The 23,877-nt window shown below is 40.2% G+C and overlaps 1 protein-coding gene across 7 annotated transcripts in view; it reads right to left on the reverse strand.

Moving 5' to 3' along the window:
- Positions 1-623: 623 nt before the first annotated feature.
- The window catches only part of LOC149299842 (glutamate receptor-interacting protein 1-like), a 206,876-nt gene continuing 183,622 nt past the window's right edge, over positions 624-23,877 (reverse strand). For 3 of the 7 annotated variants that reach the window (XM_089486246.1, XM_089486245.1, XM_089486241.1), the window contains 13 exons: positions 22,604-22,790; positions 19,640-19,785; positions 19,438-19,518; positions 18,262-18,331; positions 16,289-16,434; positions 14,047-14,191; positions 11,952-12,100; positions 11,263-11,448; positions 9,841-9,997; positions 8,758-8,869; positions 7,927-8,160; positions 7,395-7,541; positions 624-860 (listed from right to left, as the gene is read on the reverse strand). In XM_089486246.1, the coding sequence (XP_089342372.1) occupies positions 624-860; positions 7,395-7,541; positions 7,927-8,160; positions 8,758-8,869; positions 9,841-9,997; positions 11,263-11,448; positions 11,952-12,100; positions 14,047-14,191; positions 16,289-16,434; positions 18,262-18,331; positions 19,438-19,518; positions 19,640-19,785; positions 22,604-22,790 (1,997 nt within the window). Of the gene's footprint in view, positions 861-7,394; positions 7,542-7,926; positions 8,161-8,626; positions 8,672-8,757; positions 8,870-9,840; positions 9,998-11,262; positions 11,449-11,951; positions 12,101-14,046; positions 14,221-16,284; positions 16,435-18,261; positions 18,332-19,437; positions 19,519-19,639; positions 19,786-22,603; positions 22,791-23,877 lie in introns of all 7 variants that reach the window. The other 4 variants (XM_089486243.1, XM_089486240.1, XM_089486244.1 and 1 more) reach the window with 3 other exon arrangements.

A 23,877-nucleotide genomic window follows, 5' to 3' on the forward strand; every position in this document is an offset into this window, starting at 1 on the left:
TAAAATGTTTCGGGGTGTGGAACCGAGCAAGCAATACAGTGCCAGGGCCTGCTGCATGTCCGAGGGGTCAGCGACACGCTTGGCACAATAGGGGTCAAGCACCACGTATGTGAACCCTTGGCCACTACCGCAAACATGAATACGCAATGAAACTGTACATTGTACGAGGGGAGGGAGCCCATGAGCATAAAACAGACTGACCGTCTCAGTCTATCAGGTCCTTAATAAATGATTAATCGACAGATTAAAATGTGCTAAAAACATAATTAAAAGAAATTCTTTTCAGCAGCTTTTAAAGTGCGCACACAGCTATGTGACGCTCTCATAGTTCACAGGCGTGCCACATCTAGAAGCTTCACAGCGTATCGTGCAAGCCCTGTTTCCTCGGTATTAAACTAGAAATGGCACGTGTATATTAGAGTGCTCACAAAGAACCCCTGCTACTCCTGTCCTATGTGTATAAAGTACCTAAATTTGTTTCCCGCTTTAACAGTAAAGCGGCACCAGTGTCATTGTATCTGAAACGTCACAGGTCATTCGACAGGGAATTAGCACCAGTTCTTTTTCTTCATTAAAATATTTAGTTTGCTACAGTGTCAATAAAATACACCTAAACCGTCCTGCTATAAAGTATTAGTGGAATCTCTCATATCCGCCCCTGCCAGCCGGCCACTTGCTTGATGGGAGAAGGCGTCATTGTGATCTGTCCATTCGTCTACGGGCAGGGCTGCCACGTCTGGCGCATCCTTCTGCGAAGCTATTGGATTTCTGCTAATAACTAAATCTAGTTTGTTGCCCGAGTCCGCTATAAGTGGAACGACCAGGCAACAGTCAAAATCTCTGGTACGTATGTGATTTACCTACGATGAAAGAAGAGAACAGATATTATGATGGTTGGTATTATAATTCTTAAACATTGCGACGCAGGCTAATTAACCCCTTCAATCCGCTATAGACATACCGGGACGTCCAAAAAACGCCCACTAAGAAACCCCTATGGACGTCCCGGTACGTCCAGCCCTTCGTGCAGCGTCAGGGACACATCCCGGCCGCTGCACGGGAGACTAGGCTGTCGTTTGACAGCCTGGACTCCCCACTGACAGCAGAAGCCGGCTTTCTGCTGTCCGATCGCCTGTAACAGCTTCCGCCATGAAAGCCGGTAAGCTGTTACACGCGTTTCAAACGCGCGATCGGGCATTACCTTCCGGGTTGCGTTATTGCTGACGTAACCCGGAAGGTCATCGGACAGGACAGGATATCCCCTGCGGGATCGGTGCAGGGGGATCGCGGGGAGGGGAGTGAGAAACCATGTCTCTCACTCCCCCTCCCGTCCTGAAAGAGAAAAGCTGAAAAAAAAAAAACGGTTATGTCACACCATCTTGTGTAGTGCATACATGGACTTGCTACTTGGTAGAGATGGTATGGCCAATTTCAGTATGAGAGGGGTTAATTTGATTGTACAGTCATGTGGTGCCAAAAGGTCTTGTGAGATAAATGTGTCCTTTGAAGCTCGGACTCCAACCGGGGCCTTCTACAGGGTGGTAGGTCCTGCAGTGGAGCTGCCGTTTTGTCTAGGTTCAAATGTAGACGACCATATGCCTGTTTCCCCCTCATAATACTGGATTCTTTGATATGCTAAGTGACCACTAGCAGTCAGGAAAACCATCTCATATCCAGGTCATATCCAACACATATCAATAATAACTCATATATTCATTATCATACCTCCTTGTGTGCATACCTAGAACGGGGAAAGCGCAGCCTACAAAAAGAGTACAAACATGACAGCGCAACGTAAACGGTTTGGAAGGAATTGTGAAGTCTATGATGGTCAGTCATATGTAGCAAGTGTGACATATCTATGGACTTCACAATTTACAGGAAATTCATAAATGCATGAATTATGGCTGTGGCGAGCACAGGAGGGACGATAAAATGAAAATAAGTTATTTTGACGGATATGTTTCCACTACTCAAGGGGGAGGTCACTTATGGTACACCTTCCCTCTGCTTATACCACCTCTGGGCCGGCTTGGAAACTCGAGATGAACTGGGAAAGAGTATAAAGTTAGTGAAAGAAGATTGGTCAGTGTGCTTACTAGGGGCCAAGATCTAATTTTGAGTAAGTTGCCATCTTTCCTTGCCGGAGCCCTACGGACAGAAAAACTGTTACTTGACCATTCAGTGAGTAGTTAGGTTTTCTGTAATTTTCTCCTTTTTATTTTTATCTGTTGGTGTAAATAATCTGTTATCTTTTTGTGTATGCACTGTGATTTTTTTATTCATAATAAATAGGGCTGCAACTAACGATTATTTTCATAATCGATTAGTTGGCCGATTATTTTTTCGATTAATCGATTAATCGGATAAAAAAATGAATGTAAATTTTTCATTTATTTAAAATAATTTAATAAACAAATTGTTAAATACAAACATCAGAATAAAAAAAAACTTTGATAAAATACATTTCTTGTCTTTATTTCCCAACCAGCCCCCCCCAATTTATGCACGTTTGAGCCCAGGCTTGCCACGCTGCCTCCCACATATGCCACGCCACGCTGCCTCCCACATATGCCACTCCACACTGCCTCCCACATATGCCATTCCACGCTGCATCCCACATATGCCACTGCACGCTGCCTCCCACATATGCCACTCCACCCCCACATATGCCACTGTGCCTGATACGCCTTATACCCCCTGATACACCACTCCATCCTCCCCAGACATGCCACACTACCTCCCAGACATGCCACGCTGCCCTCCCCACATATGCCACTCCAGTCTACCCCCAGATATGCCTTATACACCCTGATACACCACTCCGTCCTCCCCAGACATGCCACACTGCCCTCCCCACATATGCCTTATATACCGTATATGCCTTATACCCCCGGATATGTCTCTCCGTCCTCCCCTGATATGCCTTATACCCCCCAGATATCTCATGGTGCCCTCACAGAGTCACAGACCCGTTCACATCACACTGACATCATACTTTTTTAAATAAGTACTGGGTTAATCTTCATTGCCCCAGGATTTAGATTCCCCTTAGTTTGGCCCCCCTTTATCTCTAGCTGCACCTTAAGTTAACTTTATTAAATTAATCAAATTAACCCTCAGTCCTCATCATTAAATTAACCCTAAACACCCCATTAACCATAACTACCCCTAAATTAACTCTAAATACCCCATCAAAACAACTACCCTAAATTAACCCTAAACACCCCATTAACCATAACTGCCCCTAAATTAACCCTAAACACCCCATTAACCACAGCATCCCCTAAATTAACCCTAAAGACCCTGTCAACCACAACAGCCCCTAAATTAACCTTAACCCCTTGATGACAATTGCCGGTCCGGGCACGTCACCGAAAATCGTGACGATTATGACAATTGACGTGCCAGGACCGGCACGTCTTTAAACGGGTGAAAAAATCGATCCGTGATCGATTTTTTCACTCAAACGGTGTTGCTCTAATGCCTCGACATCGAGGCATTGAGCAACACCAAAAAAAACATTCCCGGCCCCCCCCGATCGCTCCTAGGAGCAAATAAAAAAACATGTTTGAAAGACTGCACGTCTTTCAAACATGGCGGCGCCCGCCGCCGAAAAACGGGTTTAGGAAGCGATCGCGAGTCGCTTCCTTTGCTTAGCTGGTGTTGCTAAGATGCCTCAGTATCGAGGCATCTTTGCAACACCTGTTTAGCAAAGGAAGCGACTCGCGATCGCTTCCTAAATGCTCAACTTACCTTCCCGGTGCCGGCGTCTTCGAAACACATGCGGTGTTTCAAGATGGCGGTGCCCATCAAGCCGGGGGCGGAGCCTGCTGTCATCATCGGGGGGGGGGGTGTTGCTGGATGTCATGGACATCCAGTGAATAACACCCCTAGTGGTCAGATCACTCATAAGAGTGATCATGATCTGATAAATCAAAGGCAATGTTTTCTAAACATTGCCTTTGATTAGTATTGGATCTGCCTCCCTCCTTCACTTGCTTCTAGTGAGGGAGAGAGACAGATCAGTGTGTTTTTAGGTATTCTCAATAATATATATTATTATTGATCCAAAGGCTCTTATAAGAGCCACCCATTTAATATTAACCCCTTCATTGCCATTGATCACTGCATAAACAGTGATCTTGCATAGTGGCAATTGTTTTTGGGGTTCTTTTTTTTTACATTTTTTTTTACTTTTTATTTTTTTTTGTACTTTTTTTTAGGGTTTTTTTAATTTTTTTTATTAGAGCCATTAACCCTTTCCTTCCCTACTATTTTTGCTGCAATTGTTGCCATGCAGCGGTATACGGCTGAGGAGGCATGTTCCAAATTTGGCCCTTTTGCCCCCAAACAATCTGACAAACCCATGCATGTGGGGTATCAATGTACTCAGGAGATGTTGCTGAACACATATCGTGTTGTGGGACAGTGACATATACCAGGAGCTGTAATTTTACACCTGAAGTACAAAGTATGTTTAAAAAACAGCAAAAACAATTACTATCACAAACTTTGACAAGGGTTGGTGGTAGGATTAGTGCATGGAAAGGGTTAAACTATCAGCATCTAAAATACCCTGGGGTGTCTAGTTTTCAAAAATATATGGTTTGGTGGGGTAAATTTAATTTGCTGGCTTCAAAGATGCCCCAAATACCACATAGAGACAGAATTACCAGATTCAGAGAAAAATGGTTTTGAAATAGCAAAACGCTACTTGTACTTATTGCCCCATAACGTGTAGAAGAAAGCAAAAAAACATAAAAACATTGGGTATTTCTAAACTCGGGACAAATAGTAGAATCTATTTAGCAGGTTTTTTCAGTAGTTTTTTATGATGAATAAAAGATTTTTCAAATAAAAGTGAGAAATTTTTTTTTTTTTTCAATTTTTCGTCATATTTTATTATTTTTATTATAGAAAATTACATCATATATAAAAAATTATGGTGTCTGAAGAAAGCCCTTCTTGTCCTGAAAAAAACTATATATAACTTGTGTGGGTTTAGTAAATGGGTTAAGAGAAAATTACAGCTAAACACAAACACCGCAGAAACGATAAAACAGCCATTGTCACGAAGGGTACAAAAAATAGAATCAGCCTTTGTCACGAAGGGGTTAAACATACCATTAACCACAACTGCCTCAAATTAACCCCAAACTCCCCATTAACCACAGCTGCTCCTAAATTAACCCTAAACACCCCATTAACCATAGCTGCCCCTAAACACCCCATTAACCATAACTTCCCCTAAATTAACCCTAAACACCCCATTAACCATAACTGCCCCTAAATTAACTCCCACTTACCCTAACTTTCAGCAGCCCAAATATTAATTTTATACTTACAGTTAGATGAGTGTCACAGCCATGTGGTTCTGGCCTTCTGGGAGAAGGAAGGGGGCGGGGCAAGTTGTCACAGTGATTACAGGGAGGGACTGGTAAGTAGGAGCTGCTGCTGTGAGTCAGACTAAACGGATTATATAATGAGGGGTATTTTTCAGAGCGTTTGCTCTGAAAAAACCCTCATTTTATAATCGATAATAATCGATTCAACTAATCGATAATGAAATTCGTCGGCAACGAATTTCATTATCGATTATTATCGATTTTATCGATTAGTTGTTGCAGCCCTAATAATAAATATTCGTTTATTAAGTTCTGCCTTTGTCTGGTAAAGACTCACGTTACCTGAAGAGACTGTTTTATTGGTAATTTTAAATCACATAATTTTTGGGTTAAAATATACTGTGTGGGTTTTTATAGTCTGATTCACTTGGGGTACCAAGACACCCCATTTCTAAATTGTCTTGGTGGTGGCAGCGTTATTTTGATATTTGTTATATCATTCTAGTTAATTGCGGGTGGTATTAAGGGTGGATATTTGTATTTTTATCACTATTTCCGGTCTAGTGCAGACAGATAGTGAATTTTAACCCTTTTACCACCAGAACCAAGTTACGCGCACGCTTGGAGTAGAGTGCGTTCGTGACAGGTTAGTCATTTAAAAATAATATTAAATAAATCACTAAAATAATAATATAAATAATACTTAAAAAAATTAAAATGTGAGCTGTGATGTCACTGTGACATCACTGGCATGTTCAGGCGGTCCCTAGGAGGACCTCTAACCATTACTGTGTAAAAATAATATATAAAAAATACAAAAAAAATGTAAAAAAATTAAAATTAAAAAAATATATAAAAAAAGATAATACAAAAAATTCTTAAAAAAACCTTACTTCCCATTGCCCTAGCATAACAGCTAGCCAGTATAACCCTCCTGCCCCCGTTGACAACCCCAAAACCCGTAAAGCCATAGGCATAAAAATTATACAAAATTGTACACCCTATAGTATGCTCCCTGGTGCTGGGAAAGTCTGGAAAATCTATATAAATTAGGTATTTCTGAAATCAGGACACCTAAATTGATAAACTTGGAGGGGATTTTCCATCACTTTACCTAATTTTGTGAGGATTCAGAGGGAACATGTAAAAAAAAATTAGTTTATTTTTCTAATCTTTGCTGGTTTTTACTAAATTTCTCATTCTAAATTTTCAGCTAATCATCCAACTATGGTATCAAACGAAAGCTCAATCTCTCCTTGAAAAAACAATATATAGTTTATATGGGTACACTATTCACAGGAAAAGAGAATAATCCCTAAACCGACATACCCCAAAAATGGCAAAATTGCTCTGGGCTTTGAGGTACCAAAAACCCCTGGGATTGAAGGGGTTAAATTGGACAGGTACTTTAATACGAATTCTCTAGTAGGGGTGGCAGGGATTTTATATTAAGCGGCTTTTTAAAGGGACGCAGCACGTAACATCTCATTTCTGTCTTCTCCCTGGCAATATGTCAGCGTTTTGTTATCTTTCTGACATGTTTTTAGTGGATGTTTTATGGGGGCATGCAAGAGAAGTGAATTAAATTAAGAAAGAATGCTTAAAGAATAGTCTTGGACGCAGTGTCCAAACATCCTGTGTGTGCAACCACGGTAAGTGAACCAGCATCTATTAAAGCTTCTTGCTAGTGCTGCGTTTTTACTGTCAAATAATGCCAAACACATCTACATTGGGTGCATCAGAGAAGCTGCACCATCTTAGCTGCTAGAACTTCCCTGTCGCTGATACAGCCCTCACACTACCGCTCATCTTTCTCCACAACTTAAGTTTGTCCTCACCCCATTCCATCTAGATTGTAAGCTTGTGAGCAGAGCTCTCTCCCCCTAATGTATCGGTTTGTCTTAGTCTGTCAATTCTCGTCTTGTCGTACCCCTTGAATATATGTATTGTATGAAGCGCTGCGTAAATTGTTGGCATCATATAAATAAAAGATAATTCTAATGGTGTAACTGTAGGGTTTCGATTACTCTGGGGCGGATCTTTTACCTGCAAAAGCCGGTCATATGGCTTTAGGCCAGCTATATCTCCAGGCCCGTTTGGACGAATATTCTTTACATATACACCTTTTTCCAGTAAACCATCAGCAACGCTAAAACCAAAGTCCTCACGATCAGAGTCCTTAAATAAGGAGACCTGTTTTGGAGACAGTACTAATGTTAGCTACATTAAACTTTAGACATTATTTTTCAAGTTCTTTGAAAGACCTACCTTTTTTTTTTTTTTATATTTTTAATTTTGAGATATTGAAGCCATAACACTCCTTCCCACATACCAAAGCATGGTGGCTCAGTGCAAAAAGCTGCGAGAGCTGGAGTGCCTGCTGATGCTGACTTGGACCGTCTAGCTGATTAATGTCAGGAGAAAGCTGGTAACCAAGAACTTGCAGGACACTCATTGCGCAATAACAGAAGCACCCAATGGCATTCCTTTAACCTCCAGTTGGTGAATGAATTGATACAGGTGTGTGTGATGGCGAGTAGGGAGAATGATATCCACTACATTGACCAGGGATTCTCACCTTGTGTAACTCCACAGGAGTAGGTGACATAATTTCTTTCATTTCTTGTTTAATTTTTCTCATGGCCACAGATTTCCTTCCAACGTCAGACGGTAAAGTGTTGCTGCGGGCATTCTGGCTGTAATGCTGCCTGACGGAGTTTTTTTCTTGGAAGCTTCCTTGTCTCCCCAGCTGTCCACGTGGCTGTGCGTTGTCGTGATTTAGGCTCAGCGTGCTGCCTGACATGATTGTTGCCTTCAGAGTAAGTAGAAAAAACATTGTCACTCTTTGACCTACATTACACATTGGTAGTATCACACTGGGATGATGGAAGATACAGAATGTTGTCAGCGCTTTCTTCTTATTATTATTTATTGTTTTATATAGCGCCATCAAATTCCGTAGCGCTGTACCGTCTTTGGAAGTTGGATACATTTTGTCTTCTTGTGTCTGATAACATTATACATTTCCTATAGTGTTTAGACAGCTTGCCAGGAACACTTCCTGCTACTTTAAAGTACTCCATGTTGGACCAATACAGCTATATATTCAGTATTACAAGAAGATCGTTTTACATATTATGTTATTATTTACACCCACATATCACAAACCAGTGCAAGGTGCAGTTTAAAAATCAGAATTATAAATGCAGAACCATGCTAAGTTTTACACACACACACACACACACACACACACAAAGACATGCCCACACATGATATACCAGGAGGATCATGTTTCTGATGTATGCGTGTGTATCGGGACTCTCCTGGAAGAAATTATAAAAAGGGTTGTTGAAAGGGTGAACAAGGAAATGCGAGCGGTCCCACGGGCTGCTCAGTGAGCGTGCAGTACCTCTAACTCTCTCAGGATCCCCGACTGGCCACATGTTTCTAAGTCCTCCAGTGCCTGGGACCAGAAGTTTTCCTCTTGATCAGGTTCTGGTTCTCCTTGTCCTACGGTGTAACTGAGGGGGAGAGGGGAAAAAAAGCTTGACCGCTAGAAACACATAATGACAAACTACTCACCTGCTTCAGGGTAATTTCTAATAGTACAGAATAAATTGTGACTCTGTATGCACAGGGATGCGTGTAGCACAGAGTAACAGAATATGATGCAAATGGCTTTTTATTCACATTTCCAAAATTCGAGCAATTTTAATTGATGCTGGGAGGTATAGATTTTCTTCTAAACGGAGTGCGCTTTGTCAGGTACCACTGAAAATTTTAATATACAGGTGCGGAAACAGAGTAATTTGCAATAACCAAGGGCTTTTTGCATTTTTTGGAAAACAGGTGGTGTGACGTTGACACCACGTTGCTCAGGGCTAGGGGATTGCTGTACTTACACAATATAGCCTGTGTGTCAAACTGCTAATTCTGTGATTGTGCCGGAACACAAATACATATGTTTATGTCCCTCTACAACATAATCTACACCTCTGGGACTAGGCTGAGTCTTTGGGCATGGCTCAATGTACTGTGTTCCTTAAGCAGGCTGTTACAATTCAAGTGAAAATGTGGATTTGCGCCATTATTTCAGGATTCACTGGAGGAATGGGGCATGTGCCTCCAACTGATCAATAAAACCTCTTTAATTTGCTATCCATGATGCATTTCACATTATTTCTGAATTACAGTGGCAGTTTGCTTTGTACCAACAAGTGTCACGTAGTATATTTTGATCTTGCCACATAGACAATATTTAGTGACAACACAAGTAGGTCTAGCACCACTACCTAGCAGTCAACGTACAGTATTCTCCATCCATGTTACGTGGGCAATGTTCTGGTGCTACAACATGTCCCATATCTGCCCCTTTTGCCTGTGAGGGGTTCCTGATTTTGAAAATGTATTTGCCAGCAGTCAACAGAACAGTGGAGCGGCCAGGACCGTTGGTGGCTATACAGTATATTTCCTATACGTGACAGCTACTTACCTACTAGTTGTAGGTCTATCCCATTCGTCATCACTAAGCCCCGTATCCTGATAATGGTTAGTTTGTGACCTGCTTAGTGGAGATAAGCTGCCTTTCTGCTTCGGGTTTCTCCATTCAAACGCGTTGAAGCTGAATCCAGAAGCCTGGAAGTTACCCCCTGAAGAAAATCACAGAAGTTCACTACAGAACACTGCAAACTATCCCTTTAAGTTTTAAGCTGCTGATTGTTGTTCCTGCCTTTGTAAGGGACACAAAAATGATCAGATAATACTTGTTTTGCCACTTTATGCCAAATATCTCCGCTTCCATTGGGTAAAATTGTAAACTAAACAATTACTGATTTGACAAAATTAAAAAAGATATAATCTATAACAGGTTTTGATTAATTTAGTTACACTAAAGGTGAAGGTGAACTTTCCCCCGCAGGGAGGCAGTTACATTAACATTTCAGGTTTTGATCCACGTCGTATCAATGAACCATAAACACATCCTTCACCTGACATCTACTTTTACGACGTAAGGTAATCTGTTTTAAAAGCAGCGCTGAAGGTAAATCAGTCATAAGAGCAGACAACATGACTATTAAAGGTCAAAAGTAAGTTCAAATCTGCCATCTCAATCTTTAATGAATGATGAGCCAATGCATCCTGTGAAACACTGAGATAGTAAGTGATTAAACTAACACACAATACTTCCGAAAATATGAATTAAACCAGGAACTACTGGCACAGCGACGGTACATTCTAGTGATCGGCAGTACATATCCATATATGTCCAGGACACAATATCTTTGCCCTTGAAATGCTTTGAGATCAATGGTAGACAGGCTGATTCTGTGTTAGTAGAATTTTAATGTCTATGTCAGATGTGCTTCTTGTGCACTTCAAAAAACAAAAATGGTGATCTTATCACCACAGCAACTAGCATTCTGCCTCCTAAAATGCCTTATACCTCCCTATATGCCTTTTAACCCCCTATATGCCACTCTGGCATTTCTGGAGGCAGAGTGGCATATAGAGGGTCAAAAGGCATTTCATTGGACACAGTGGCATATAGAGGGTTAACAGGCATTTCATGGGGCACAGTGGTATTTAGAGGGTTAAAAGGATTTTTCTCAATCATAGCTTTTATTTAAAAAATTAAAAATAGTTTACATGAATTTACTGGTAAAACTTTTTTCCTATAGGGTCGTCTTATATTGAGGCTTTCTTTTTTTTCCTAAATTAATATTCAGATTTTGGGGGGTCGTCTTATAATCGAGCAAATACGGTATATGGACAACTGCCATGGATAGGCCTGGATCGCCTGCTTATCAGACAACTAGGAAAACATCAGGAAAGCATGTTTCAAGCATACGTTTGACCAGCACAATGACATTTAAACTAAAATTTAAAAAAAGTGAACAACTTCACAGATATTTACCTTGACTTCCAAAAGTGGTGTCAACAGCGGATCCATCCCAGGACTCCACCGCACTGTCCACACTAGGAACTGTGGTGGAGTACACATCAGATAGGTTGCTGGACTTCTGTGTAACCGGTGTCTCGTCATCCACATCACACATCTCACTTATCCTGCTGGATGGTGTAAATGGCTTGGGACTTGTTTCTAAAGGGAATAACACGTTTAAAAAACATGCTGTCATACAGAAATACTTCTTTTGCTGTATTATAAACCATGGGCTACAAATGATGGGGCTGGTTATAGCCCAAGAGATGAAATGCCTGATCTTGTAATATTCACTAACTCATCTGTTATTGCAGGGGAAACCTGCTATGGGACATACAATTGCACTGAACATTCCCCACAGTTTCTAAGAACATCTCTGCAACCTGGGAGTAGTTGTAATCTAGGAGAGAGTTGTTTAGGGATTAACGTAAAGGGACATTCCAGCCATCAAGCAGTATAATGCATATAATGGCTGCGTGGTCCCTTTGATTTTCCAATATATTCCCAAACCCGTTAGTCATGGCTGTTGAAGCATATAACCCAGAATCTAAAGAGTCAACGTGAATGTGTCAATTTAATGATATTTCTGCTCAAAGAATTGCATGATTTTATGGATGTTTTTCTGCAAACAGACATTACCAAAGAACCCCCCGTCCTATTGCTCAGCTTACCATCGGTTTGTTTTTTTATTTTTAAAGTGACCGTCTCTCCTGCCATCTGTAGCAAATGAATGGCTTCACTCAAAGGCTTCCCTTTCAAACTGTTGCTGTTGATAGCCAGAATTCGGTCTCCTATGTGTATTGCGCCAGTTCTGCAACAAAGCATATACATTTCATTATATCTCTTTTTACGCAGCAGGAGAGTATAGTGTGTGTATGTGCTTAGTCTTCTTCATAGTTTGATCTTGTCCCATGTGGGACAACAAAGCTCAGTTTACTTATTGGTATTCACACAAAAAAGACAAACATAAGAAGAAAAAAATGGATTGATGTGGTATGAATCAACATTCTAATTCATTTAATAACAATATCCCAACAGGAATAACGGGTTCAACTCCACATATTGCAATTGAAACCACAGTCAAGAAAATGTTTAGAAGTGTAATACCACTCAATATAAAGGCTAGTAATGCTTGGAGCGCCGCTACACTGCGCTGACGGCTTCTGGTAATTTTAATATTAAATCCCTCGATGAAATCATTGCCAGCAGGTGGGCATGTAATGAGCTTCTCGTACTTTGGCTCTGTGACCCCTTCAACAAAGACATGTCTAGGATACATGATACGAGAAACACACCAAGGATATTTCTAAGCCGCATCAAAGTTATTTTATCCGTGTGCGTAGACGGACACTTAAAGTGATGTCCTGAATGGACTGACTGATTGGAATTATCGTGGGATCTGCCTATAATAACGGCAAATCGACAACTGTCCATGTTACTTAATATTGCATTCTATTCAAAGCAGTCTGCTTTCAGTCAATCTTTAGAAAGCTAAAGCCAGGCTTTTCATAGTTCTTATTTGGCAATCACAGGTGGCTTGGGTATCAATAATGGGGAGATGATGCTGTAAGAAATGCCGATTAGGCCCTGTCTTGCTGCACACATTGCCCGCATGCACTTTTGAGTGCTTCACCCCTGCGAACACACACATAAATCTTTCAAAATAACGATGGAAATTGTATCTAAATGATATATATCTTCCAACTGCTCAGTAAACATTGCATTTGGTATGATTTTGCTGTGACACACACGTTGCAAAGTTATGGTCTATAGCAATGTTTATTTCAACTTTGGCCATCACCCGAGATGGCGGAATGCCACACTAACATAAAATAGCCATCTGAGCAGACTGCGTATGTACACAAGAGTCTTGTACACAAAAGTCTTGTCCATCTGTTGGTCATTGCCTGCGCAGTAAGCATGAGTGCGTGTGAGGCTGTGTATTCTTTAGATAAAGGTGATACTGTGTGTTGTGTTTCAAAAGCATATACAGTTCTTCATCTTTTTTATGTAGGCCTAAAAATTAAATGACAAAATAAATATGATATAAATGTATTTTGAAAGATACAGTTTCTGCGTCAATGTGCCATTAAAGTTATGGTGACGGTTCCTTACACTTTCAAGCACCGCATGAGATTCAAGATGGCTTCTCCTTTGAGAAGGGCAAATATGGCAGAGTAGTTAGAATGTGACGACGTGACATTTCTGTGTTTGAAAGAATGGCTAAATGAGTAAAAAATGTCCCTCCATTTTGAATAGCAGTGACTAATTAAAAATAACTGCCTAGGTATAGACATTCAATTATCTAAACCAGTGGATTCCTAATCCAGGCCTCAATAGCCACAAACAAATATTTCTTTAAATTCAGGTGTTGAAAACCACTGCTCCAAGTCAAAGGATCTACAGACTGTCTTCACCACGAAGGCTACAGAGTAAACAAATGGATTTATGTATAAAAAGTGATTCTGATTCTGAGCCATTACTAGGTTTACTTGCGTTAAGCAATATGCTTGGTACCAGCCATTATTCTACACTTGGGTAGCCTTTTTGTTTATATTGTCCTAGAGTTTGGTGCTAATGTTTATTTAGTGAAGTAATAAACCTAATAAAGTTGATTTACATTTAAAATACTGATTTTTTTTGTTATATGCAGTTGCCAAGATAATGTGCTCTTGAATACGGTATGAGTTGCAGTACTGTATATGGTTTCAGTAAGTAGCCATAGCAAATGCCCATACTATGCATGGCACAACATACCTTTCTGCTAGCCCTCCCTTTGTAAGACTGGAGATTATTATGGGATCAAATGGTTCTTCAGTTCCTGAAATAGTTATTCCTAATGGGCCTCCATATCTCTTCAGTTCAACTGTGTAAATAATGGCTCCGGTGCTCTCTTGTTCATCTGTAAGTGACAAAATGGTTATTATTGGTCTTGCATCTCAATCTTACAGCTGAGATAATTTCCAATTAATTATACACATTTAGGAGATTAACAGTCTTGCATCTTCATTAGTCAACATATTCTCACTGTGTAGGATGGCAGAAATACAAATTTACTGAGGTCATTCTTATTTTCCACATGGGAGAATCTGGCACGTATCGCTTATCTGGGAAGGTATCAAACATCTAGTCTTGAACGCTGTAGACCAGACCTGGGCAAAGCACGGCCCGCAGGCCACATCCGGCCCGCTGAATAGCTCGGACCGGCCCGCAAAGAGTGTCCTGGTGACTCACCAATGAGTCCGGTGTCCCCCCCCGCCCCGGTCACTTACCTTAAACTCCTGTGTTGGAAGCGTTTGTCTCGGGTGCCGGCGCTTTACGCTGGGCGCCGGCATATGACGTCAGACGCCGGCGATCAGCAGTGAAGCGCCGGCACCCGAGACAAACGCCTCACGCTTCCAACACAGGAGTTTAAGGTAAGTGACCGGGGCGGGGGGGGGGAGATCCTGAGAAGGGGGGGTTAGGGAGTTAGAGGGGAGATACTGAGAAGGGGGGGTTAGGGAGTTAGAGGGGAGATACTGAGAAGGGGGGGTTAGGGAGTTAGAGGGGAGATACTGAGAAGGGGGGTTAGGGAGGGAGGTCTTACTGTGTGTGTGTGTCTTACTGTGTTTGTGTGTGTGTGTCTTACTGTGTGTGTGTGTATCTTACTGTGTCTGTGTGTGTCTCACTGTGTCTGTGTGTGTCTTACTGTGTCTGTGTGTGTCTTACTGTGTCTGTGTGTGTCTCACTGTGTCTGTGTGTGTCTTACTGTGTCTGTGTGTGTCTTACTGTGTCTGTGTGTGTCTTACTGTGTCTGTGTGTGTCTCACTGTGTCTGTGTGTGTCTCACTGTGTCTGTGTGTGTCTCACTGTGTCTGTGTGTGTCTTACTGTGTCTGTGTGTGTCTCACTGTGTCTGTGTGTATCTTACTGTGTCTGTGTGTGTCTCACTGTGTCTGTGTGTGTCTCACTGTGTCTGTGTGTGTCTTACTGTGTCTGTGTGTGTCTTACTGTGTCTGTCTCACTGTGTCTGTGTGTGTCTTACTGTGTCTGTGTGTGTCTTACTGTGTCTGTGTGTGTCTTACTGCGTGTGTCTTACTGTGTTCATAGCTTATTCAGTTATTGTAATAAATATTTTAGCCCATTTTTTAGCTCAAAATATTTTTTCCTTTTTTTTCTCCTCTAAAATCTAGGTGCGTCTTATCAGCAGGTGCGTCTTATAGAGCGAAAAATACGGTATGCACTCCGAAGCCTTGTTCATTTTGTTCACTTCTGTGCTGTGCTAATAGTTATTCAGGCCTTACTTATTCAAGCACCTCTACCAATGACGTAGGCTTGAATAACTTTATTAAACAGCACATAAGTTAACAAAATGGACAAGGCTTCGGAGTTTGTAGTTTGTAGAGGTCTGGCCCTCTAAAACCATTCCAATTTCTCATGTGGCCCCATGGGAAAATTAATTGCCCACCCCTGCTGTAGACGGTTGCTTAATTCAGCTGTTGCCACGGTTCAGATATGTAGTATTTTAATAAAACTAAGATAATCACTTATACTATAAACATCTCATATTTCCTCTCTTTAAATGAAAATAAATAAAATTGTGCCTGTGTTTATTTGGACAGATTACAATTAATAGCAGTGTTATTGATTATACTGTTAGGAAATTCTAATTATCTCAGACTGTAGTCTTTACTCCTGCTAATGTTGTGCCATGGGGTGATAAAGCATTAGTAGATGGGCGATGGAGAATTAGACCATGGTAGCAAACAGAAAGGGTCAGAAAGGTATAAAACAAAGGCAAATAAGGCAAAATATCATTGGGATCTGGTGGAACCGCTTTTCAAATACAGGCCTGTTGGCCAGATGCTGCCAAACAATGGTATTTTTTTTAATTTTTTGGTGTGTGAGAACACCATAGGCTTTATTATATGAAAATGCTGTCATGAGACGGTACAGTCCATGACATGATGAGACATATTTAGTGACATGAATGTACCAGCACAGGTTCTGTTGTGTACCCACCCGAGTTATCTTCATCTTTTCGGATCTTGAGCTTTACAAGGTCTTCACATTGCTGTAATATCTGAACAGCATCTTCCATAGAGCAGTTGTCTAGCCGGATGTTATCTATAGCAAGTAGTTTATCCCCAAGTTCCAATGTACCAGTGCTGGAAACAAAATGTAAACTATAATCACCACTTGATGTCCTCTGCAGCTGGCAAGTCACGGTCAGTATCATGGCCAAAGCAACATTAATAGTATTATTATCTACTCATTTATATAGTACCATCATATTCCACAGAGCTGTACAATTAGATTTTCACAAACTGAGGTTTTTTAGTAGTCAGGATTATCCAATTTTGTTCCAGGACATAAAGGATGAATGCTCTACATGGACCATGTGGGTGTTCACTTGGCGATTGTAGTAAAACAAAGCTACAAGTCACATTTCAGAAATGTTAAAATCCATGATTCATTATTTAAAATCTGTGTTAACTAGAACAGACTCGGAGCTAATTTGGGAATGGTAATTAATACTGGTACATAATGAAAAAACGGCAACATTAGTTACGTGAATACAAGGAGAGCATCTGATTGGGTTTTTTCAGCTTTTTCAGAACCACACATGCTGAAGTTAGTCCTAATCCTTCTAGACATAATGTCCAGCTATTTTATTCTCCTGCTACAGCACCCTTAGTAAATATGAGCAAAGAAGGACGTGAAAAATGGTTTTTACTGTATAGCCCTTTGATGTTTTCTTTCAAAAATACTCATAAATACTCTCATGGATATCAAACAATTGCAAACACAACAGAGGTTTGGCCAACAAAAAAATAAAACTGTGAAATATATGTGTGGTATAAATATTCATCACATCGAGTAAGACCAAGGAATATAGCTGTTGTTGAGCTTCACTAAATGGGAAGTGGGTATAAGAAAATAGCAAAACAACTGGAAATGTTATGAATCAACCTGGAAGAGGATGTGTGTCTATATTGTCTTAACACACTGCTAAGAGGATGGTTCAAGTGGCCAAAAATATCTGCAGCTGGAGAATTGCAGAAGTTAGTTGCATCTCGGGGTCAGAAAGTCTCCAAAACTGCAATCCGACGTCACCTACATCATCACATGTCGTCTTCAGTTTGCCAGACACTGGAACTTCAAATGGAATTGGATTCTCTGGTCAGATGAAACCAGAATGGAGCTTTTTGGCAATGAATACCAAAGATGGGTTTGGCGCACACAGAGAGGTAGCCATATGGAAAAGTATCTCATGCCCACGGTTAAATATGGTGGTGGCTCTTTAATGTTTTGGGGCTTTTTTGTTAGGATACATGGAATCATGGACTCTATCAAATATCAACAGACATAAAATGAACACTGGACTGCCCCAAAAAGCTTTAAATTGGCCGTGGATGGATCTTCCAGCAGGACAATGATCCAAAACATACATCACAATCAACACAAAAATGCTTTACTGACCACAAAATCAAGGTAATACCATGGCCATCCCAGTCCCCTGACTTAAACCTCATAGAAAACCTGTGGGGTGAACTGAAGAGGAGAGCCCACTAGTGCCAACCATGAAATTTGAAGGACCTGGAGATATTCTGTAATATTCTGTATGGAGGAATGGTCTCAGATCCCTTGCCATGTATTCTCCAACCTCATCAGGCATTAAAGAAGAAGACTCGGAGCTGTTATCTTGGCAAAGGGAGGCTTCACAAAGTATTAACTAAAATGGAGCCAATAATTTGTGCCACACATATATTTTACAATGTATTTATTTGTTTTGGATAAACCTGTGTTGTGTTTGCAATTGTTTGATATCCATAAGAGCATAGTATTTTTTGTACAAAAAGTGTTAAATAATAAAGACAATTTTTTTACAGAATTCTTTACATATTTACCAAGGATGCCAATATTAGTGGACGGCACTGTATAATTTATAGCATGTACAAGGCTGGAAAGTCAGAGTCTAACAGGTTACTCACCGGTGTGCAACGCTTCCTTTCTTTATATCAGAGATAATCAAGGCATCGCCAGGCTTCCGACTGGAAGGAGCTGTGAATCAGACACACATGATCCATATTATCTATAGTTTTCCATTTTGGAAATGTAAACACATTCTTCATATAATGCCAATTGACTCAGCAGTAATGGTAATGATATAGCATTCCATTTTATTACAGAATACATCTCTTAACTAATTAAATGCTTCATGACAAATTGGAACACGCTCATATAAAATAAAGCCAACACAAAAATTTATTACAACCTCTTCCAAAAAAACACAATACATGTAGTTGCTTTTTCGCCACTCTGTCTATTCAAAGCTGTAATTGCTATTGGCAATTTGTATGTCCCCAATTATTGTTGCTGTCTATTTTTAACCCTCTGAGTGCTATAGGACAAGGAGGTTAAAAATAGACAGTGAAACTAAAGTCTGCAAGGAGACATTTAATATTGACATTAGCCACACGTGATACAGTACTAACGTGTAAAGCATGGTGATAACACAGTTCTGTGTGAATATAGTCAATTACAGTATACATGTCCTTTTGGGCTATAACATTGTGTGTATCTCTTGTGCTGTAAGTGTAGCAACTGTATACAATATCACTACTATCAATGAACAGTGTTATCTAGACTTTGGTAGAATTTGATATATTAGTGTGCAAAGTATTAATAAAAGGTAAAATAACACTTTAAATACAATTCAGGGCATTTTTTATTTAAAGCAGCAAACATTAAATCAAACATGGTACACGCAGGTGTGTATTCATGCCCAGAATGCTACAGTGTGTTATGTTGGCTTGACAAAAATTTGGTAACATATACAGACAGGAAACATGGGTATCTTCAGCAGAGATGGCATATAAATGCAGGGATGAGACTGGGAGGACTGCCCTCTAAAGCAGAAAAAATACTACAATTTGCCTTCCTCAAGGTCAGCGAACATTCCGAAACCCACATGGTTTGCGAATTTCAAAAATGGCATGCAAACTGGACCATGGAGAGGCAATGTGTGGCTTCTCCTAAAGGTAGCTACAGCTAAAGAACACATATTAAGTAGCTACTTAAGTACTTACAAAGCATTCTTCGTTGGTGGGGCTGCATACTGGCATTGAAGCGCCCCTTTAAAAGTTAAGTACTAATGAACAACTTACAGCTTATGGTTATGCCAAGCTCCACATTGTGTTTTTTTGGTAGTTTGACATGGAACGTTCCGCTGCTGGGTATCACAGACTCTGGAAAACAACATACAATACTTTGTATTATATCAAAGTGTAACTGTTAGCACATACAAGGTCCATGTCATACTATTTCACATTACCACGGAATCTCACTTCTTTCAACATATCCACTTACCTGCAACATCAAACTCAATTTCCAGGGTGACTTTTCCTGCAATGGTCGAATCTCGTAAAAGCTGATTGGCTTCTTCAAAAGTGCTATCCTCAGTCTGAACACCATTTATTGCTATCACTCTGTCTCCAACTTGGAGAATTCCACATCTGGGTTGATTAAAGAAAGAAAAAATAACATGGTCAAACCAGGGAGTGCTGCAGTCTTACTCAGTAGTTCACAATAATACATGGCAATAATGGTTATCATGGAAACCAGTTGCTTTCACAAGCACATAATGTATCCTTTTTTATATCCAGGTACACAGAACATCCATCAGGTCACTTTTAAAAATCTGTCAGAGTTAAAGATCATGTAGTCTTATAGATTAGAATTCTACTATATTAGAGCAGAAGATGAATTTATTGTGAAGGACCCAATTGCAGTGATGCAGTGTTAAAAGCTGCACTTAATGTGCTCAATCATTACTAGGTACTCTTGCTTAATTATCTCATCTCACTAGCCTTTTCATAATCCGGTCATAGTTACACGTTAGTGAAGTGAGATCATGACAACAGGCTGGGGCTCCAAGGCTCAAGAGGACCCCCACCACATTACCTGGTTTCTGGATCTCTGCGGTGGGCCCCTTCCTCTCTGCCCCTCTGTTTCTCTTTTTCCCCACTTTCCATCTTTCTTCTCCCCTTTTTCCCCTCTTATTATCTTTATTTGAAGGTATACAGTTAGTGGCAATGAGGGCTTTACATGCTCATGCACATTGTATCTTGGCTTCGGGCTTGTATGTTATGTCCTTCATACATATTAGTAAAACCATAACACAATAAGATTTACAAAAACACTATTGACAGCGTCAAGTGTTAACCCCTTCAGTCCCCTATGGACGTACCGGTACATCCAAAAAATGCATCCCAAGAATCCCCTATGGACGTACCGGTACGTCCTGCCCTTCTTGCAGCGGCAGGGACAACCTGGACTCCTCCCTGACAGCAGAAGCCAGCATCGCCAGCTTTCTGCTGTCCGATCAGATTTAACAGCTTTCGTCACGAAAGCCGAAAAGCTGTACATTTTTTAATTATTTAAATCTAATCATGCATATCCCAATTCATGGATCACTTTCTGGCATGGCTTTTAAACCTTAATCCCTTAAGAACAATGGGCGGTCCCAAAACCCATTGAAAACAATGCATTAAGGGGTTAATGGTGGGTGGTTTCAAACGATTCCTCTGCCCCTGCTACCTCTAAACTTGCTTCTTGTGGTCTCTTACAGCTGAACCCCCTTCCCACACACACAATCTTTTCTCACCTTTGTACTGTCTCACAACTCTCAAACATTCCTTTCTATCATCCAGCCTTGTAACCAACAGTTTTGCCATACCTATAATCCCTTCTCCTCCCAAAAGACCTCAAACCAACAAAAACCTTTATGACCTAACCACCTAATTACCAACTAATTACCAACAATACCCAACTAATTTTACCTTGTCTTCCCATCACCTCTGCCCCTTATATATTGCATTCTAGAAGTAAATTCTCAAGATCTCTATATCACCCTTTCTACAATCAAACCTAAGGACTAACTTATTTATTCCGACATAGAGTTTTTGGAATCATTGCAAAGCACCTTAATTCAGAATGCAAAAAAACACTGTGTAATTCTGAGAAGCCAGTGAAATGGCCCAAAGACGTGATTAATAATTCAAAGCTAGTATTTTCTTAGGAAGTGATCAGAGTTCATATAGTGCTGAATGATGAAGCTTTCCCCCGGCACAAAAAAAGTATTATAGCTCTCCATGTGCCTTTCAATGCTTGTTCTCTTTTGTAATTAATATAGCCTCCAGCCCCCTGATAGTAAAGCCTGCATGACAGAGCCTCTGGAATTTGTTAATCTTCCCATACCAGATCAAGAACATGATATTTTATTGTCAGGACAGAAATTTGATTATGCACTGCATGCAGGGTGAATAATTCTGCATAATTTACTAGAAAACCTAAAAAAAAAGGTATGACAAAAATAGCTCTTGTACATTTTTCTGTCCAGAAACAAAATGGTCATTTTGTTGGGGCACACAATGAAAAGTCTTAGAAAGAAAAAAAAAACAAAAACAAAAAAAAAAGATATAAAAGGGTCCAATTACCAGGAAAATCAATTGGCTTGTACCTAATAAAGGCAAATCAGACATAACCGACTTCAGTCACTAGACACATTAATACCTGCCATCAAGTCACATCTGTTTAATGTATTACCTTGTAAAGCATACTGCCACTCCAACAAGTTAATTACTATCAAAACTTGTATGCCATATTTCACTCAATGTTATTTAGCGTTATGGACAATTACGTTAGAAAGAATAATTTCTCTGTCTTGCTTAGTATAAGAAGTTGTGTTAATATAAGAAGTCGGTGTGCACTGTGCAGTTGTACAAGCTGTATGTGTGGGAAGAAAGACATAACCGAGTATTACATATCTAAAATATGACATATCAGGGCACTCAAAGCATAATATCAAATTCAGAAATCTTTTTTTTCTTCAATTTGCATAATAGGCTGCATACGTGGCTTTAATTTTCCACGATGTTAAATGTTGTTCATTTGTGCTGCACGCTACTTATTATAAAGAATGAAAGCGATATAAATTCAACAAGGAACACTTTGACTTTGTGCGTGGATAATTTAGAATTTCAAATATATTTTCCCTCAAGGACTTTATATTAATGTCTGTAGCGCAGATTCAACAAGTACATTGTGAATCAAAAAACAATTGTTAATATTTATTCTCAACAATGTAATTTGTAAACCTATCAATGGATATGAAATATAAAAGCATAACATAATGGATATAGTTTTTCTATTTTTTCCCCATGCAAATTAATTGCACAGGTTCAGTCTTAGTTCCTGCTACTCTATGTGCTCAAAGATATTATAAAACATCGGTGCTGCACCTAATTGGGTTAGAAATGAGTACTTGCTCACCTTTCAGCTGGACTGTCAATGTCGATATAGGAAATCAAAGGTGGAGAAGACAGCGTCTCTGTTGCGAACACACTGCCCTGGAGCTGTATCCCAAACCCTACTATAGGGTCAGCAGTCAGAACAACTTCCGTGCTCTCCGTGTGCACAACCTGTCCTGCTAATCCCACGGTGCTAGAGGCTAATGACACTGAAAGACAGAGGAAGGATAAGATATCTTAATATTCCAGTATTGCACGTTACACAAGCAAACGCTGTGACTTTCCCGAGAACCACATTACTGATTTATACTTCATACATTATACTGGTGTTGGAGTTTCCTTTTAGGTTCAGTATAGAATAATACGCTGTTACCATATACACGGTGGTAGTTACTGTATGTATCAATCTGAGCCACACTGACAGCCTCTCCTCTCCCCTTTCCTTCAATTGGGGGAGAGGGTGCCCTTTTGTAGGCGTGGGCCAGGAGGCCTGGTTCACTGAGAAACAGATGAAGAAATAAGACATGGAGAGAAGCAGATGAAGAAAGAAGACAGACAAACAAAAGGAGGAAAAAGATGAAGCTGAGTTGCAGGAAAGGATACGCTTTTATTATATACACTGTGGTAGTTACTGCATGCATCTATCGGTGCAACACTGACAGGCCAGGGAGACCTGGTTCACTGAGAAACAGATGAAGAAAGAAGACATTGGGAGAAGCGGTTGAAGAAAGAAGACAGAGAAACAAGAGGTGGAAAAAGATGAAGCTGAGCTGCAGGAAAGGAGACAGGGACATGGAAGCGGTCAGCGGAGAAGCTAAGGAGAGAACGTGGAAGACAGAGTGAGAGTTAGCATGAGAGGGTGCTCGAGAAAAAATAATTTAGTGTGAGAGTGGAAATGCTAACGAAATGCAAATGAAAATTCAGAGCTCTCTGCTTTGTTTTTTGTTTGTGTAGTTGGGGGTCCCTCCTGATTTTTGGACATTTGTGCAAAGTGATGAAATTGGCAAATTTGATTTAAATTAAAATTCGTACAAAGCAAAATGCATATAGCTGCTACATTTCACCAAGAAATATCAGAGATGGTAAATACAGCAAGACAAGCTTTTCAATGACAGCACCTCATAGTCACCTCAAAGTCGGTGACTGCCCTAAATGAACCAAAAAACAGACTACTGCAACTTGATGTGACAGATTCCATATGTATGTACAAACGTTTGTCTTGTTGTTGTGTATTTTAATTGATGATGTCTCCAGTCAATAACCCGGCAACACATCCTTTTAGATATGATCCTGTTT

The sequence above is a fragment of the Sceloporus occidentalis genome, unplaced genomic scaffold, assembly GCF_023333645.1.
Source record: "Sceloporus occidentalis isolate IW3139 unplaced genomic scaffold, rSceOcc1.0.p SCAF_28, whole genome shotgun sequence".
Classification (NCBI taxonomy): domain Eukaryota; kingdom Metazoa; phylum Chordata; class Lepidosauria; order Squamata; family Phrynosomatidae; genus Sceloporus; species Sceloporus occidentalis.